Source organism: Agelaius tricolor, unplaced genomic scaffold (genome assembly GCF_023055355.1).
Source record: "Agelaius tricolor isolate 1412-34295 unplaced genomic scaffold, bAgeTri1.0.p SCAF_1, whole genome shotgun sequence".
NCBI lineage: Eukaryota > Metazoa > Chordata > Aves > Passeriformes > Icteridae > Agelaius > Agelaius tricolor.
This window is the reverse complement of record NW_027269261.1, coordinates 47358558-47378343: the sequence shown is the minus strand read 5'-3', so window position 1 is coordinate 47378343 and position 19786 is coordinate 47358558. Positions and strand designations below refer to the sequence as shown.

The 19786-nt window shown below is 35.7% G+C and overlaps 1 protein-coding gene across 12 annotated transcripts in view; it reads left to right on the top strand.

Moving 5' to 3' along the window:
- The window catches only part of RGS7 (regulator of G protein signaling 7), a 250885-nt gene that overhangs the window by 117656 nt on the left and 113443 nt on the right, over positions 1-19786 (top strand). For all 12 annotated transcript variants that reach the window (XR_011680081.1, XM_071432724.1, XM_071432730.1 and 9 more), the window contains exon 4: positions 14168-14218. Coding sequence is in view for 11 of the 12 variants with exons in the window: in XM_071432724.1 (XP_071288825.1) it covers positions 14168-14218 (51 nt within the window). In the remaining variant the exon portion in view is untranslated. The remainder of the gene's footprint in view (positions 1-14167; positions 14219-19786) is intronic.

Genomic DNA, 19786 nt, shown 5'->3' with positions numbered 1-19786 from the left:
ATCATTATAGTGTTTTTATTGCACAATAAGAATATCTATGAATTTAGTTTATGTCAAAATGGAAGTGGCAAGTTATTAAAGATACACAGTGGAATAAAATTTTTTATATATTCTGATAATGATTGACAAGCTAACACCTTAAGAGAAAAAGGCAGAAAAAATTGTCCATTATTTTCTTCTTATTTTATCTCTTGTGTCTAAAACTCTCAATGGAATGTCCTTGAGTGCTCCATGTAGCAGATCCTATGGCTCTGTCCCCTGGTCTTTTCAAAGAGATCATAGAATCAGAGGATAATGAAGCACATCCATCTTAGCTCCGTTCAAGCTTTCTACATCTGCTTAATTTAGAAGAATTATCCATTAGGAGCATTTATGATGCTATATCTGGCAAACCAGTTATCTGCTGTGAATGTTTTCAGAGCCACACTTTTTCAGGAGAATGTTTTTGATGTTGCCATTATCAGAAAGTACTGAAATACTGAGGGGTTTTTATTGTTTTATTATTATACTACTGTTAGAAGCTGTCGTATGAGTCAGAAAGATGAAGATGAAAAATTCTGTTTGTTTTATGCTAAGAAAAAGGTTTTGTCCCTGTTGAATCACACATTTTGATAGCATTAAAGGAAAATATTTTTAATTTTTTCAGTTTGTGCAAATCTTTGATGTTTGATGTTGGGGTTCCACTTCATATCAAAATGAAGTTTGAGAGCCTCAAAGTTTGCTGCAAGGTAAGAAACTCTGGTGTCTCTGGTTCTGTTGTGATTTGTAAAGCATCCTTTTGAAGATGCACTTTTGACTGGGGATACTCAGAAAATAGCAAGTCAGGGGCTTTATTGAGCAACCGCTGAACATGATAAACGCAGAAGATCTTAATTATTCAGTTAAATTGTCACATCAGACATGCTGATTGTAGGGTCCTTAGCAGAGGTACTGGCTGTTCCAACATGTTTGAATAACAATTAGTATAAAATGCTTCCAAATTAAAATTACTGAATGAGCTCTGCAACATGAAACAGCAGAGTAACTCTTACCTCTGCCAGATGATCTGCCTTCACTGATACGCTTGGTTTGGTAATCATCATCTTTACAAAGTTTAGAGTGCATCAAATTTAGGCATCGTTAAAGCATTACATGTTTGTATTTGCTGTGTATGTAACAAGAGTTTCTTGTGTGGGCTTCATCTTAAGAACCTGTGCTCAGGGCTGTAATTTTCCTCCATATTCTCTGTGCACACGTTCTTGTTTGAAGAACAAGAACTTGTCTACCTTTGTTAGTTTACTTGCTAAAAACAAGAAAACACTAACTAGCAAGGACATCTTTCATAATGCAAGCTAAATGATAATTTTGAATATGTGAGAAGGAAAAATTGCTGAAAAGTAAAGTGTATTAACAGTAGTAAAACCTTGTGGCTTCCTTTCCCTGAGTGACAGTCATTTCTAGAAGCATAGCCTGTGAGGGAAAATTCAATACTATAAGTAAGAAAAGAAGCCAGTTTTAAAGTTGAATCTATAGATACTCTTTAATATACTCACTTAAACTAGTAAGCCATCACTTTATTTAAAAAAATAATAAAAATACAAGCATATAAATATATTCCATCAGCCATTACTTAAAACTGTGGAATGTTGTTCCAGAAATAGCAATGGTGAAACACATACTCTTTGTTAAGTCAATAAAAGATGAGAGCAGTGAACTTGAGATGAAGAAATTCTTCTGATATTTTCTGACTGGTGTGAATTGCTGCTGTGTTTGTGTGCTGCAGGACAAATAGAGTAATCTCTCGCTTGAGCGCAGCATGTTTTACTGGCTGTTAATGTGGCTAGCCTGTTCCCATCCACTGGACATAATTTGTTGAAAACAAACAGTGCTAAGGCAGGCATTTATTTGTATATTGGTTATTGACAGGAGCCCAGTTTTATGCCAGGTCAGATAGAATTGCAATAGTAGAAAGGAGGACTAAAACAGCCGAGTATATTCTTTTTTTGTTTTTAAGTACAAACCTGCTTCATTCAAAATGAAGCTGAAATTTGAAGGGGATAAGCTGCTTAAGACTTCCCTTCTATGTGACTTATATCCATCCTGTTTTTCATCAAGCAAAGCTCTCACCAGTAATATTATTACTACTCCCTTTCCCCTTTATTTTGAGAGGAGAACAGTTCTGTTCCCAGGCTGTCAAGCTGCCATAATCAGGCTTTTTGCTAGTCCAAGTAGAAGCACCTTTTGCTGCTCTCCTCTGATTTCTTATCTGACAAGAAGGTAGCAGGAGAATGATATTAATTGCTGGTGCCAGATTGAGCAGGATATATTTATCTATGAAGAAATACTTTAAATTTTTGAATTTTTGGGTTTTGTCAGGTATTTTTCCTGTTGCAGGGGAGTGCGGCTAGTTTTCTTTTGTAATCTGTTGATGAATTCATTTTAGCTCTTTTAAGAATGTAAGTCGATTGAGCAAGAACATGTTTTTCCCAAACATCTTCTTACTCCCCCCAACCTTGGGACCATGTTTCGTGTAGATGTCACAATTCCTTAGCTGATTGACAAATATTTATTGTCTCCAGGCCCTCAACACAAGAGTTGTGTTTACTTTTGCCTTCCACTAGTGAACAGTAATCCTAGCACTGGATTTCTATTTGCTTTATGTTTCTTCACTGATCCTGCCTTTATTTTCCCAAGACAATATATATCATCTGTTTCTGAGTCTGTAGTCAGTGGTTAAGGAAGAAATGGTGGCCATCAACAATTTTACATAAAATATGTAGAAGTCCTCAAAAATTACATGGGGAAACCAAAAGTCAAATAAATGGTTTGTACAGGGGCTGGGAAGAGGGCCAGGTTTGGATAGGTAGCTGAATGGCTGTGTACATGTTCCCTCACCAAGGGTGATTTTACATCTAGATGCTATTTATTCTTACTCTGACAACGTAAACAGCAAAGACGCAACAGGTGCTAAAAGTGGTATCCACGTCACTGCATACTCCTAGGCAACAGTATGAACCTAATTTTTTTCTGCATTTTGTGAAGAAGGAAAAAAATAATGAAAAAAAAAATGAACTACAGTCTCATGTTTACAAAGAGCTTCTGTACTCACAAGTCTAAGTTATAAAAGCCCCATCCTATGTCCACGGTAAGACACCATCGATTCTCAGCTCTTTATTTCTGAAGAAATAAAACATTGAAATGTACATTAAAATAACCTGAAGAATAGACTCCAGGCTCCAGGACATGCACTATTATTTATTACACTAATACTTGCAGGTTGATCTTTTCAAAATGCTTTTTTGTTCTCTGGCCCCCAAGATCTACGGCACAGTATGAGGAACTGTTATCTTTACTCTAGGTCACATCTTGGATGAGTGGCCCAGGATTGTTCAGAATAATGTCTTTTTATCATTCTTCTAGTTGATAATGGTGGAAAATTACTCTCTCCAGCTTTTCCACATAAACTTACGAATGCTTCCCATGAGATTGTGGATTAGTGTTATTAAATGGTTGCTCTGGATGTAATGAATGTGAGGGTAGGGATAGGAGAAAACAGAAGGTTTTTGCAGAGATTGTTTCCTTGTCCAGGCTCCAAAAGACATTCCTAAATTGGAAACATTAGTGATGGCTCTATGAACATTGCCTGATACTGATGGAAAAGCAAAGTACTTTGCTTCAAAAATGTATTTGAGTAATGTGGTACCACATTACTTGTCAAAACAGAAAGGTGGCTTTTGAATTCCTTTAAAAATGTCATAGAGAAAAAGCCAATACTAGCTACAGGGCTGCAATTTATATCTTACAAATGCTGATATGAATGTCCCTTGGGAAACACAGCAGCGAGAGAATGTATGTGGTAAACTGAAATATAGAAGGATTTATTTTCTCCAAGTTTTACTTTTTGGTTTGATAAGTTCACTGTGATGGATGGGAACACAATATATAAAATGACTGGCTTGTATACTCAAATTTATGAGTATATACCATTGAGCATATACCATACTTCAATTTTCAGATTGAGATAGAAATATTATTATGGATGATATGATTAGGTTTATTTTAAATTCAAGAGCTGTTAATTGCATATTAAAATAGTAGTTCATGTCTATCTCAACTTTTGGTAAATTTCTATTGATGGATATATCTTTTTAGAGAATTTAAATTGTCAGCAGAACTTATATTTCAATGAATAATTGAGAATTTTCTTCAAGAGCTAATAAATTTTACCTTTATTGTGACAGGGTTCTTGAGGTGCATATGTAAAGAACTGCCATGAGAATAATATGAGATTTTTATATCTTTGAGAACAGACCCAGTAATGTCTGCTTCAGATAGTTGAGCCGCACAATTATCAACATTTAGAATAAATTAATTCATAATCTCTGAATAGTGATGAAAGACTGCAAATGAAAATTATGCTGAGTTTGGTGGAAGTATAGAGTTGGAGCAAAGTAATTTTTATTTCTAACACACTTCATTCCATACTATATAGTTTTTTTGTTATGCCAAGCAACTAAGCATACTAAAGTCATATTTTGGTAAAAACTGGATGGGATTAGATTTTCAGCCAGAATAATGCTCAAAAATATAGGTACTTAAAATTTGAATAACTTAATTTTCTTTCTCTTTTGAAAATGTAGCCCTGCAGCAGATCTTTTGAAGTGTAAACTCTGAGACATAGGAGTATTAAAATAATCATGGATCTGGAGGAAAAACTCAAAAACATCCAGCACAGATTAATCAAGAATAGAAATTCATTTGAACTTTCTGTGGTCTATTAAATATGAAAACATTTCATATTTCAAATAGAAAAAAAGGCCTTGAGGAAAGTTTTGATCAGTCAGTGACATTTCTGGTGTAACACCTGAATATTCTGATTAAGGTTGAAAGTTTCTATGCAGCTTCAGCAAACTTTCTTGTATTTCATACTTTTTATTTATTAGTACTATTTGAAAAATGGCTCATCTGTGCTACAGGCTGAGGAACAATGGTAATTAAGAATGAAAACTTCCAGATGACTACTTTTGCCAGACAGTATTTTTATTCTGCAATTTCTTGGCATTCTGTTGTCAAATTCATGTTTTCAGATTTTCTGTGATAACCTGTTTCCCTACACTGGATTGTATCTCTGAAGATAATTATTTTGTGCAACTCCTGTATTGCAGACTTTTTTTTTTACTGGGAAGAAGTTTCCTGTTGGAGTGGTTTCTGTATGTGTGAGAGTGGCTGGGTAATGATCAGATTCTTGGGAAACTTGTGGTTCAGGAGCTTCTGCAGAGAATTGTGCTGTTGTACTAAGCATCACTGAATCTCTAAAAGGTATATTTTTTTGTCAAAATTAAATAGATTGGATTAGTCAGGAAATTGACACTGATCAAAGAGGGTTTTTTTTGGACATCAGTTTGAGAGTCTTAAGTGAAGAGAACAGTAAAATCATGAGTCACAGAAAGAGTGTTTTGAAATAGCAACAGTGGAAAAACCCATTTTCAAACCAACTGTATAAATTAACTATTATTGTGTAGGAACACTTTGTGAGGAAGTATATTGACATTGTTGCTGGGCAAATGTCAAAACTGCAAGTCACTGTGTCCCCACTGACTTTCTTCCTGGAGTCAAAATCCCAAATCAAGTCTTACATTATGTATGTATTTATTCCCATTACCCCTGAATTAGGACATGAGGATTTTCCCCTCTGAAAATCCTCCATGAATGTTAAAAGTGTCTAGCAGAAATTACATTGCTCCTCACTTCCTTCCATTGCCATCTGTGTGTGGGTGTCTTTTGGGGGCCAGTATGACAAGAATTGGAAGAAGCATTTCTGAACTAAAATATTGTATTTCTTAGAGATATTAATGTGGAAATATAAAAAATACATAATTGCTTGAAGCATGGTCAGAAGTTTCACAAAGCTTTTTTTGTTGAACTTAGAAGATTTTTGGTTCTAGACTCTATTTTCAAACTACTAATGTAAAAAAATAAGAATGCAAAAGAGTTTATTGTGGCAGGGATAAACTCAGGCAGCTTTTACTGTGCTGTGAAGATAATCAAAGTGCAATGAGCAAACACTTACTGATATGTGTATGAGAGAAAGAACATATGCTTATCAATCTACCTGTTTTCTATATACAAAGTTGTCAGCAAGACACAGTAAAACATCCAGTAGATAGAAAAAGAAGGCTAGATGAACTATTTATGGCAAGTAGCAGTTTTTTCTCTTAAGAATACATTGTCAGTTTTTCTGAAATAATCTTGGATGAGTTTTTCACGGTGAGAATTCAAGACAATTAGACAAAAGTGATGTTACTATTGCCCTTTTACATGCTATTTTAGGAATGGGAGGTCGAACTTGGCATAGGAGTCACGTATTCATTTCCTTCTCAGCTTTTCTTGAGGGTGACTGCTCTTACATTCATACCCTGCAGTGTTCTCCACCAGGGTACACGTGCCAGTGATGTTCTGCTTCCCATTAAACAGACTGCACAGCAGTAGGGAGGGGAGTCCAGGTGCTCAACTTCCCACATGGGTGTCCTACAGGGCTGTAAATAATTTATTTTCTCTTCTCATCTCCCAAGCTATTTAACACAAAAGAGCTACAACTCCGGCAAAAGGAATTAAAAGGCCAGAACCAGAATGCCGCAACCAGAATGCCTAAAAACTGAGGTGGAGACACTCAAGTTGAAAGGCCTGAAACTGCTTGTGTCTGAGCAGAAATTTGGACCAAGCTGCCTCATGATTTAGAGAATGCAATTAGCAGACAGTAGAGACTGTTCTCTTCCATGTGGAGTTTCTCATTATTTTTAAAAAGAAATTACATCATCATTGAGAAATGTAGGGAAAAAAAAAGTCTTTTAAGCTGGTGGCTAGGTACTGACCTACAAGGTGGGGCATTGATATTGCAGAACAGCCTCATTGCCTGTTGATTTACACTGTACACACTGGTGGCATGGACACCATTATGCTTGGTGTTTGGAGGCTTCCTGCTCCACTTGGCATTGGATCCAGAACTATTTTGGAGGATGTAATTTAGCTTGAGTTCCCAAAGTTAATGGTAGATGGAGAACATGATGAGTAGCTGAATTCTTGGCTGTTTCCCTCTTAATAATACCCAAGTCTCTCTCCAGGATTTTGAAAGGTAAAGAGAGGAATTGATTGAGAGAAAAAGGAAGGGGCATCATGATGAGACAAGTTGGAAATCACTTAGTTTCTTATCTTCTTTTAGCATTATTTAAGATTTCTGATGAACAGGAAATCAAGTAGGTCACACTAATAAGTCTCCTGGTCTCCTTATTTATCTGTTTTTAAAAGTTCTGCTTGAAGAAAACATACAGGAGTTAAAAATGAAGTGTGCTTTTATTTTTTTCTGATTCTGGCTGGTTTGTTTTTGTTTTGTTTTTCTTTTTTATTTGGAGGTGAGGATTTCTCATAAATGAAATTTCTTCAGGGCATTTTTATGGTGTTCAAAATTCTACTCATATTTTATGGGCTTTTCCCCCCACAAATATTTTTTACATAGAGAAAGTTTTTAAGATTTTACATGTCATGTGCACACTGAAACTCTATTATCATTCATCAAGATCATGAGGCTTTACATCATTTCGAAGAAAAGCATAAAATTTCCTTTGCAGTACACAGGCTGTACAGGGCTTTCATGAAACTTAGTTTTTCTAAACAGCATTGCTCTTGTCTTGCAAATGTTTAGTATGGAGCAATGTTCTTCAGCAAGATGCTGAACTCCAGTGCTTGGGATAAAAGCCTTGGGATTACAGGGTTTCATCAATGGTTACTGGCATATTGCCAATTATGCACAGCTAGTGTCACCTGTAAAATGGTCATTTGTGGCTGTGGAAGAGATCTAAGTAGAGGATGTCTTTAGGGAAACTTTAGAGATAAATGTTGCTGAAGTGAAGCAGCAATTCCTTCTGCTGGAGGACACAGGGACCTGTGTGGACTGCCACTTTTACAATAATGAGAGGCACAGATACACAGCTGTATTTAATTATCCTTTTAGTGTTTATAAACCAGATTTCTGCTCTGAAGCTTGGTTATGAGACAGAGTGTGACTCTGGGGTTTACATTACTGACATTTGTTGGTCAGCACCATAGATTTATTTCACATTGGTAAGGAAATGGTAGAGATTTTTGCATTCTTTATTAGCTCTTTAACAATATGACTGTAGATGAATTTTTGTGTCTAAAGTAGAAAGTCACAACAGTATCAAGCAACATGTTGTTCTTCACAAGGTTAGGCTAGCCAGAATTATGGGTCCTTTCTGTCCTTCTAGGCTTGAGTGTTTCTGAGCACTGCTTACAGCTGAGAATGAAAGAATCCAACTCAAAAGCAGTAGGATGATTCATTTGAGGGTTTTATTTCTGCAAATTCCTTTATCTACCTTCACTTTGGAAAAAAGTATATTTCAGCTTATGTTGTTTTAAAACTAAAAAAACTGCAATTACTTTTCTGCTTGAATAGTTTCATCAAAATATGTCATATTCTCTCTACAGCAAGTATTATTCAGATGACATTTTTAAATCTGCACCTAGGTACAGTCTTCCTTAACAAAACTCAAACAAGTGTGTGGTCCAACCTCAATTATAATAGGTCAAAAAAGTAAGTTTCTGCATTTGTTTTCATCAGTAATTCTAAAAAAGCAAGTGGCAGAAATATGTGTGAAAGTTGAGATGTAAATAATTCCCAATCAAATTGCACTCTGATCAATGATGTGTTTTTTCTTTTAAAAAATCAACTCACTTAAATAGTAAAGGTCAGAAAGGTAAATGTGTAAGTTCAATCAGAAGGGTATTCAAATTATCAGTATCAGCTCTGTTGCCACTCATGATAAAAAATTCTACCTAGTTAAATCTAAAAATATATTTTACAATAATTCAAAAGAATACAGAAAAGAAAGAAAAAAAACAATTAACTAAAAATATAGGGTGGTAAGAATTTATGGGCTATATGATCCTTCAGGCACTTCTGCAACCCCACTCTCAGAGAGGAGTCCCTTCATTCTTCTTTCACCTTTCTGTGGACAGTGCAATCAAGTGATGCAAAGCCTCTCTTTGCTCAGCTCTAATAGACATAGGGAAAAATTAATCTGAATAATCCAGTATAGGTACTGGATAATAATGTATTTTTCCATACTTTAAGCCAAATATAATATAGCCATTGTTTTTCTTCCCTCTGCCCTTCTGCCTGTAACTATATAGTAATTGATTTCTTTCAGGTATATGCATGAAGAATTCATACACAAACTGTATTTCTCAGATAAAGAAAATAAATGTTAAAATATCCATGCTGATATAACTGTGGCAATATATGCTATGGTTTGTGATTGTGAAAACTTCAGGGAGAATACAGATAATTTTTGCCCCATTCACCAATGAAAGGCCTTTCATGCAGAGTCTTCCTCTCCATTAGACAGCAATTTTTGTTAAAAAACAGCTAGTGCTGAATGTTTGAGAGACCACTGGCATTTACAATCTCCCTGCTCAACTAATCCACGTTCTGTGTTTCCAATGTCTGAATCAGTGCTGAGAAATGGAATTGCACGTTTTATTTTTTTAGTCATGATCAAGGATTTTGAAGTTTATATCAGTGTCTAAACTTAAGTTCCTGTTGCATCACCACAAAGTGATGATATTGAAGACGGAAGTTAAAATGACCCAATACCCTCCTCTCTCAATAGAAAAATAAAGAGAAATAATGGAAATACAGTACTGTTTCCTTGCTGATTTAGTAGTGGTCTTGTCTGAAATTTAGACAGTGATGTTTTCTAGAGTCATGTTTATTAACTTTTCTGTACTGTGAGCTGCCCTGCAAAAAACTCCAGGTTCTCAAGGCGAGGTGGTGGTGAAGCAGTGAAGCTGAGCCAGCCAACCACAAGGCTCCCTTGAGGGAGCACCCAAGTGGTCTGCTCCTGCCTCTCAGCAGCCCAGCTGCCCAGATTTCACAGTGCTGGGCAAACATGACCATCATGGTTATGTCGCTCTTGAGAGCTCAGATGGCAAAAGACTTGATTTTCAACAGCAAAACCCTCTCTCTTGCTATCAGCAATGCAGGGGAGCTTCATGCATTGCCTTCCCTCTTCATTATCTGCAGATATTCTGAGGTCTAAAAGTAAAAAGGAGAATAGGTTTCAGTTACTAAACCAACATATCAACAGCAAAAGACTATTTTCTTTGCAAGGTGTCTTTATGAAGTAAGAAATCATTGAATTGTTTCTCAGTGGTCTCTTGGTTTGTGGTTCTAATTAATAAGCTGTACTTTCTTGCAGCTGTCTCTTCTTCCACTAGATATGTTTTTGAATTTTGAAAAAGATAGAGCATTTTGAATTTTGCTTTTTTTTTCCAGTACTACTATCATATCTTTTTTTTCTGTCATATCAAGGCTGACGTGGCTCCTTGCATCTGTGCGTAGCAAAAATTTGATTTAAAATTCCTGTGAAATTTTCTATAGGTCAGAACCAGCGCTTTTTGAAAATGCATTCTGTAAGGACTTGTTTAGAATAGGTGATTTTCTCTGAAAGGTAACCTTAGCATTGCCCTGGCCTTTATGACTTTGACTTGGAAATTACTATTGCAGGGTTGAGAGAGCATGCTTTCCTTAAAAATATTTTCTTAAAATGCTGTGACAGCCTCAGCAGCTGCTATTTTTGGACCATTTCATTTAAAATTAATCACTTGTAGAATCTTCAGCAAGTACATTTCACAAAGAACATGACTGAGTCTTTTTCATTTGTATCTGAATATGGATGTGGTTTTGCCTATTTCTTTAAAGATTAAAGTCTGTCTTTTTTTTGGACTTGAATAAGATCTTGTGAATTTTATTGCCTTTATCAGGATAGGTGCTGGCATTTAAGGAATCTCACTCTTGGCTTTCAGGTTCTATGTCTAAAAACCCCCTTTTTTCAACTGTTTTCTGCTTTTGCTATCTTTAAGGTACTGTTAAAGATTATTGCTTTGTCTTGTCCAATTTTATTTGCTTTATAAATTGGCATGACAACTGAAGGTTGTTCTAGGATTTCACAATTCAGTTGGCAGTTAGACTGAAGTCTTGTGCACCTTGCAGATCTAATAGCCAACTTGCCTTTTTTTGCTGCTTGCTGGAAGTGAGGCAGGGAGATCTGGACAATTTGAGAATCTGCTTTGACAATGTTATAGCTGAGTCTTTGATATAACACATTAAACAGTATACAGAAACTGAGTATCTGACACAGCAAACATTTTCTATTTTGGATTGCTGAAAGTTTCCTTTTCAGGTGAGTCCAGTGCCAAGGTAGTGGCCTCCATGAAATTTGCATCATCTGACTAGCGTGTCTTTTTGCAAGATTTCTGGTGATATGATAGAATCAGGCTTGAAGGTAAAAGATTTTTCATTCCATAAGTGTTAGTCCTCTTTAGAAATAATGAAGTTTATAGTCTTGAATCATAATTCCTGTAGATGTGAAGTGTCATGTATGAAAACTGTCAAGAATTTACTGGTCAGATTTTTTTCAAAGCTACATTCACAGGAAGTATTATTTTCCAGCAAAACAGTTTTCAGCTGTTTTGCTGCCTTGGTGGTTTTTTTTTGTTTGTTTTTTTGTTTGTTTTTTGGGTTTTTTTTCCCTGAGATAAGAAATTAGAGTAATGGCTTTGCCTTTAGAAACACATTTGCCTAAGTAATAAACCTTAGAAAAGGGCACAGGAATAATTAAGGGAAACAATATTGTTGATTAGACATTGAAACTAGTAGCTACAAAAACACCCAGCAAGCTCTACAAGTTAATACCTTTATAATATTTTTATTATTTTAGGACTAGAGTTGGCCCCAAGATCTCCCAAAGAAATATGAACTAATGCATTTCTCACTTGCCATATGACAAATTGCAAGTTTGCTTTGCTTCAATAGCCTTTACTCTAGAAGGAGAGTGTTGATGTTGATATTTATTCATCTGTCATGAAAGTCATACCTCTGAAATCATCAGTGTGTTAGAATGCAACAGCTGGTTTAAACTCTGTCCAGACTTTCATGTGCCAGGGCAATGGGTTCAGGGTAAAGTGTGAATAGAGCATCAATGAACTTTCATAATCAGATGCTGCCAATTTTCAAGAAAGTTGATTTCCCACTATTATTTATAATAAGCCAAAAGACATTGGAACACATGGAGGTGAAATTTCTGATGTGCAGACCATGTATACTCAAATGTGAGTTTTCAAAAGAGGCAAAAAGGAAAAAGTGTTTGAAGGCAAGATGAAAAGAATAGAAAACTTCTTCCCATATGGTACCTCAGAGATTTGAAAATCAGTTTTCAAAATGTCATTTTGTTTTTCCATTTTTTTTCTTTGATCTTTGAAGATTTAGGAAAATATTTAGGGCTGACTAACTTCTCTAGTCAGCTGACAGAAAAATATAACTATGCTTGGAACTGCATCATTGAGGTTTATGAAGTTTCATCTTATTTCATTAAACTAAAATTCTTCCTTCAGCATCAACCTTGTAAATTTCATATGTATAAAAAAAGGGTTAAAATTTTATTTTAAAAAATAAAATATTTTTGGGATACAAATATCTGTCTGAAATATTTTGTATCCCTCCAACAGCATGCAAAGGTAAATTCCCTCATTTAAGGAATACAGCAGTGTAAATACTATGAGAAAGTCTGCCACTGCAGTTTAAAATCTCTTAAGATTTAGACATTTAACATAGCAATGAAAAATGCTGGCTCTGGACATGGTTGTTAAGTCTCTAGAGATTTTTACTGCTATGTAATCAAGTTTGTAATGCATACACACATGGAAAGCTATGATATAATCAATGAGACTTTGTAAAATACATGATAAAGCTATTCACTGAGTGTAATAAAATAAAAGCTAGAAGGAGAACCAAATTTCCTTTCTTTTCTGAAATGTTGTTTAAAAATACTGTTTTCACTGCCTTAAGAAAAGCAAAGAAAATTATGCAGTATGTAAAATACAGGAAGAAACTGAATCTAAGGAGTGACAGGGGAAATATACTCCACATTCTAATGCTATATATTATAGTACATTCAAGAGCTTTTATTGTTTTGATTTAGTTTATACTTGTGTAAGTTGTATAGATTTTTATTGTTGTTTTAAATTTAAGGTTTATAAAAGAGGTTTGTTTTTATGCTTGGTGGGGAATGGATGAGCAACTTAAATATTGGTTCTATAAGGAAATATGTGATGTCTCTCTCTATTACATTGCTTGTCTGAACTGGGGGGTTTTTTCATGAAACATGGAGAACATGGTTATAACATCCCTCAGTGTTTCACCCATTTTCCCTCTAAGCCAGTTTGGTTATTTCAAGTTGCTCAAATTATGAATGTGGTTTGGGTTTGTTTTTTTTTGTCTGCAGTAATGCTTCATAATTTATTTTGCAAATCATGTTCACAGTGGGTAAAGTTCAACTGTAGATTTCTGTCTGAAATACAAGCCTGACTTCAGCTTGTGGCATTAAGTGCAAAGTGTGATAGAAGTGCAGTTGATAGAAGTGCATGCCCAAGAGGAGCAGATGGGTTAGGAATTAAGAGGTGAGGTTGGAAGGATACTCTGTGTGAAAGGCAGGAAGAAATCTGGTATCAAAGGTGCTGGGAGGTAAGCAATAGCATGGGACCCTAAAATAAGGCAGGAAATTAAATAGAAAGAAAAAGATATGCAATAAATGGAGGGATAGAGAGCAAGGGAGACTGGAATGGTAAGGAAAGCACTTCAGCACCGAGGAAAAATGAGTTTTGTCAATAGCTTAGCCATGAGGTGGAATTTGATATGCTGGTAGTCCATATATAGGTAACTTTGCCTTTACTGGTAAACTAATTTTTAAGCGGGGTGGGGGGGTGCATAGGAAGTGGGGAAACTTAGATTAAAAAAGTGTTTTTTCTATGTACATTTTGTGGTAGTGTAATTTTTAAAATGCAGACTACTATTGTGCACTTAATGCACTTCTCTTACATTTTGTAAGTCTTAGCCTAAAGAAGTTCTATGCTTCACTGCTAAAGCAAAGCTAAAAAAAGAAACTAAACTAAAATAGAATAGAAATAGAATAGAATAGAAGTGTTTTTTTTCTAGACAGACCGAGCAAAAAATGTAGATCTCTTTCATGAAAGAACAATATGAATTGCCTCAGGGATCTGAAGAACAGCAAGAGAAAACTTACCAATCTATAAATGCCTTTTCTTTCGCTCCTAGGTTCAGATATTGTTCAATGGTTAACGAAGAACTTATCGATAGAAGACCCAGGTAATTTCTCTTGTTTTCTTGTCTTCAAATTCTAGGGTTTTTTTCAAAGTTATTGGACCTGACTTTGTTTTCTGCTGCAGTGGGAATGCCAAGACAAACATTGGACCAGTACAATTTCAATGGCTAAACAGACATAAAATCTTAGATACCTTTGCTAACACACTGAGGATTTTGATTATCCATTTTATTGCAGCGGGTATCAGAAAACAATATGAGAATGATAATGATAGTTCTTTGGTAGAAAATATGTTTGAGTGCATGCGGAATTTACTCAGTGTTACTCAGTATAAGTTGTTTTCTTACAGAATTTTTCAAAACACAAAAAATGCATTCTTGTACTGTTACCAAAAGTGAATCTTAAATTTGTACACTTCTATAGCATCTTAAATGGAAAATGAAATGCAAATAAAATGAGTGAAATGAGGAAATGAGGAAGAACACTTCATTACTTGATCAGCTGGGTTAGGACATGAAAGTAAGGGTTTGGTTCAAAACTCTGCCTTGGTTTCTTGTATGCCCAGCAGGAAACACAGTTTGGTTATTGTATTTAGCTATTATTTATTTTCTGGATTTACAAGAATCTAGTTAGCTGATCAGAAATTTTCCATAAAGGAATGATTTCTAGTAGAAAGTGCTGAATTGTAGAAATAAAATATTCTATGGAGGTTCCCATTTTCTTTTGGTTAGAGGAAAAATAATCTTCCTTCTTTAAAAATGATCAGAAATTATTAAAATTTGCTTTTTGTTCCTTGCTTTCTTTCAGTATCTTTTTTTTACATTTTTGGGAGTAATTTTTGTCTTTATTTTTAAAATGTGTTTTTCTGTCAAATTAGAACTCAAAGTATGATCATTGCAAAATACAGAATCATTTAAAATTGCGACTTGAGCAAGGAAGAGCTATCAATACCTAATTTGATATTTGGAAGTCGTCAATTCACAACATATTGACGTGTTATGTGAGAGAGATGACTACATTTTTAGCTAACTTAGAACAGTGTTGTATGCTTGCTTCCTGGAGATAATGAGGAGACTTCAAGTGACCTAAGTGTGATATTGCGTTTCTCAGTTGTCAGCTACAAAACACTCACCTATTTGTGTTTACGAGAGTTTGAAAGATTTTTCAGCTATGTTTATTTGATATGGAAGCTTAACCTTTATTTGTCAAACCAGAGCTGCAATACTAGAATAGGTTGTCGTTCAGATTACCTGCTTGTTGCAAAATTTGGAATAGAAAAAGCTTCTGCTAAACAGAAAACATGTCTCCTTGGTTCCTTATGTTCGTGTCCAATTAAAATTAAACAAACACACAAACTACTAACATATGTAACCAAAACACCACAGTAATTTAACTGAAGCTGGGTTTTATCCTCTCAGATTACATGGATGGAAAAAAACTATCCACAATGACAAAAATGTCTTGTGTATTTTGGTCCTAGTCCAAAGTCAGCTATCTGGAGCTGGTTAAATTCTGATCTTCAGAAAACAAATCGCCCTAAATGTTTCCTTTGGGTAATGCTCAGAATTGCCAGATGACAGTGAACTTGACAGATGGTGAGCAAGAGCTTTTCACATGACAGAACTTCTGAAAATGTTCTGTTTTTTCAAAATCCATAAGTGTCTTGCTTTTCATTTCAGTTCTGGACAAGTCAGTCTAGAACCTTGTGTGGAAAAGCCCTTAATTTCTGCAATCTTTTGTCATTGTAATTTGGATTTCCAGCGTCTTCTGATCGCTTTTTACCTGTGTGTCAGGGTTTAACTCGGTTGTCTTTTAAAACTACCCTATAGGGTCCTGTTACAAATCACTTGTGAACCTATGCAGTTTTGTGATGCAGAAATAAATAATGCCTTAGTTTGCACTGAGAATTGTCATCTCTCTCTAAATCTGATATCAGCCACATACCAGGAATAACAACATAAAGTAGATCGGAGTGCATATTTTGAGAGTATATTCTACTCTGTCCAGACAAACCTAAGGACTGTTTGCCCACCTCATCTACCAGTGCTGTGCAGCTACTCATGCAAGGAAGGCAAGTGAATTGTGATTTAAGGGGTAAATAGAGAGATTCTCAGAAGGGTCCTCAGGTTAGAAGGAACCTCAGAAGATCGAGTGGTCCAGACTTCCATGGAGAGGCAAGCCTGGGTGAGATTACCGAGCTCTCTGTCCTCTCTCATCCTGAACACTGCCACTGACGGGACCTTCAGCACATCCAGTGATTGTTCTCACTGTAAAAAATTTGAATAGATGAAACCTCTCTCCATGCAACTTGTATTCATTGCCCCTTATCCTCTCAGTGTGGCTCCCTGTGAAGAGAATTTCTGTCCTCTAAGCACTGGAAAAATGTGTTGAGTCCCCACCCTGAGCCTAGTGTTCTGCAAGGTGAAAACATCTAACTCTTACAGTCAACTTGTTCTTTAATAAAACACATAACTAGTAAGAAGAAAGTAACACTACCTCACTTTATATATAAAGGAGTAATATTTTGAAATGCAATTTTTCCCTTTGTTTTGCATATGGAATACAACTCCAATACCATTTAAGTGAGAATGAAGTAGGCAACAATATGGGTAGTGGGAGAACATAAGGCAGAAGGCCTGACAGCAACATTTGCTTCAGTGTGTTAATAAATGTAAAGCTTTCACCTGGAAAAAGCAATTCAGCAAAAAGGAGTAACAAGCTGGAAGATATAAACTGCCCGTCAAGAAAACCATGCAGATTTTTAATAAATGGAAAATAATATTCAGTGGAATATTCGAAAGATTTTGGCTTGCTGCAGTAGATCTCCATCAAGAAAATAAACTGGAGATGATAGGTGGATTCTGCTAATTTGTACCAGATTTGAAGTTATTTCAGTGGAGCAGAGCTTGTGCCCAGAATAGCGGTGCACAATGCACTGTGCAGTTGGTGTTACATTGTTTGCTATTCAATATGTAGTTAAAAAATGTTTGTGTTTCAGCCTACAATTCATCTGTAAAATTTTAAGGAACAGAAATTGTCCAAGTTATTTTTAATAGGGAAGTTTTATTCAGGCATAAATATAAGCATGATCTCAACCTGAAACGAAGCAATTAACTGAGTTTACAGAATTGTAAGGGCTTGTGGTTTGGCACTTAGACATGTGTTGTCGAATTGACCATTACAGAGTAAGTGCTGACGCTTCAATGATGTTGCCAATTACTCTTAATGTGGAAAATCTACTCTGTTTTTCTACATTGTGTTTTTCTTTTTTGAAATGATTATTAATGACATGAAATGCACCAGACTGACCACATCAGATACTGAAGTTCCTTTAATCTGTAGTGGGAAAAATAGAACAAAAAGAGTAAATTATTTAAAGGTATCAGCTCAAATTCCCGAGTCGAGCTCTGTACTTGGTTCTTGCACTGATTTCTTCAATGCCCTTTTTGCAAACACTTGATTTCTCTATTCCCTAATATTCAACATCCTAATAGTAAATGATGCTGTTGTCTCCTAAAGGAGAAGGGACACTATGAGTTTTCTAGTCTTTTCACAAGAAAATTGTGTTATTCACAAACACTCATTTCCAGTCATCCTGTGAATAATTTTCATCTAGATGTCTCAGAAAATACCTTTAAGTGTAGATAATATATTTAGACATAATCCTTGTGTTCCTTTAAAGTACCTTTATTCCTGGGTGTTGCTTATTTAATTTTCTCATAGCTGCAAACCAGCTGAATTTGGCTGGAGGCACTTTATCAAATGGTTGCTCCAGCAGAACCACTGCAGCTGCTCTAGAATGCTCAACTTCTGCATTTGCATTGCTTTGCTCCAGCTCATTTAGGCAGCCTCTTGAAGTAGTTTGCTATTGCTCTTGGTCATCAGGAATTACACTGAAGTCAAAAATATATATGACTAAATCTAAATTTTATAGTTATGAAAAAAAGACTACCTTGATTTTTACACCCTCGTGTGATTTTCCAGTTTCAGTTCTCACCATTTGTGTGTAGTTTTTCCATCTAACTGGTATAACCAATCTGTAGCTAGATGCCCATCAGTATCCATGTGAGCTGTGGTCACTGAGCCAGTGCAATAACAAGGGAGGGCTCAGTAGCACAACATCTGTTTTTGTTTCTTAGTTTTCCCTCTTTAGTAAAGTCTCTCTCCAGCAGCTGGTGTACTAATAATGACCTTAAAAATACACAGTACTTGTTTGAAAGAGTTAGAAGAAAAATGTTAAGGCTTTTATTTGAGTTTATAAAAGTTTACTTGAAAAACTGTTCCGTTCTCAGTTTTGCCTTTTCCCCAGTTATATGCAGAAAGGTAGCAGCAAAGAGCAGGAGCCAGACAAGATGTTCTAAACAATTGCCATTTGGGAAAATGCACCAGAGACCTGCAAGCAAAGGGGAAGTACTTCCAGAGATTGCTAACAGAAAAAAGAGTCCCTTATGAGAAGGAATGAAGAAGAGAATGGAAAGGTCACGTTTATCTTTGTGGTCTTTGCACTAATCAAAACCTGTGGAAGTGGAGCAAGAGTAGAATGCTCCCTTTTTATTATCCTGACTTAAAAAAATAACCAGCCCAAAAGCTCAATAAAAGTAATTTATGCTGCCTGCACACATACCATACCCCTCATGCTGGGAACCCAGGAACATCAGACACTCTCATTTTTCATATGCCTGATAGAAATTCTGGCACATTTTTTTTCCATAGCAAACCTCACAAACCTTTGTGAACTCCAGTGTAACTAACTTGCCAGCTTTCTTCTACTGGGTGAATTTGATCTGAGATTGTCAGATCCTGTAACATTTCAATGGAATAATTACTTTAATCTCAGATGCACAAAAAGAAAGTAGAACAAAATTCTGTTTGAGAATGGAAAATGTCAGAATTTACAGACACTCCTTTATTACCAATAATATTAACATTGTGATACTCACACAAAAAATCTATGGGTCAGGCTTCCTATAATTACAAGCAGCATAGGGAATACTTACCTGTGTGGCAATCAGTGGACTTCTAGCCACTCCTGAGGTTCCAGGAGTGCAATGGTAAATGTTCACATGAAGAGGGTGTTTTATTTGCCCAAAGCCTTTAGAGAGGTTTTGTAAATGGTGAACAGAAGTGTACGGTCTTCAATTCATTTGTGACAGGATATGTCAGATTTAATGGATGTCATGTTTTTTCCACTGAAGCTTCTTCCAGATTAGTATAATCTATTATCCTGTGTAGACTGCATGTGTTAGGAGTGTTTCCAAGAGCACACAGACCTGCACAGCCTCCTGTTTTGAGATGTTTTTTCTGCAAATGTGCCTGTGCTGTTTGAACAGTCTCATTTCCATGTAGTCACTCTTGAAAGTGATTAATATGTTCCTTGTTTGGCCATTTTATTTTCTCACTTGTGGATAGGTGGTAGGTTACATCAGTACTCATTTTCAATTTTCCTTGATGGAGCAGTAATTTCTCCTGATCTTTTTGGTAGTGTGGCATCTGGTTAAAAAAGAACAGTTTTTTACACTTATTGGGAAGATACAAATTTTGTGACTGGGATTGATGCAAAGTATGAGATCATTATCATGATGCAAAGTATGTTATCATGGTATTGGTGACAA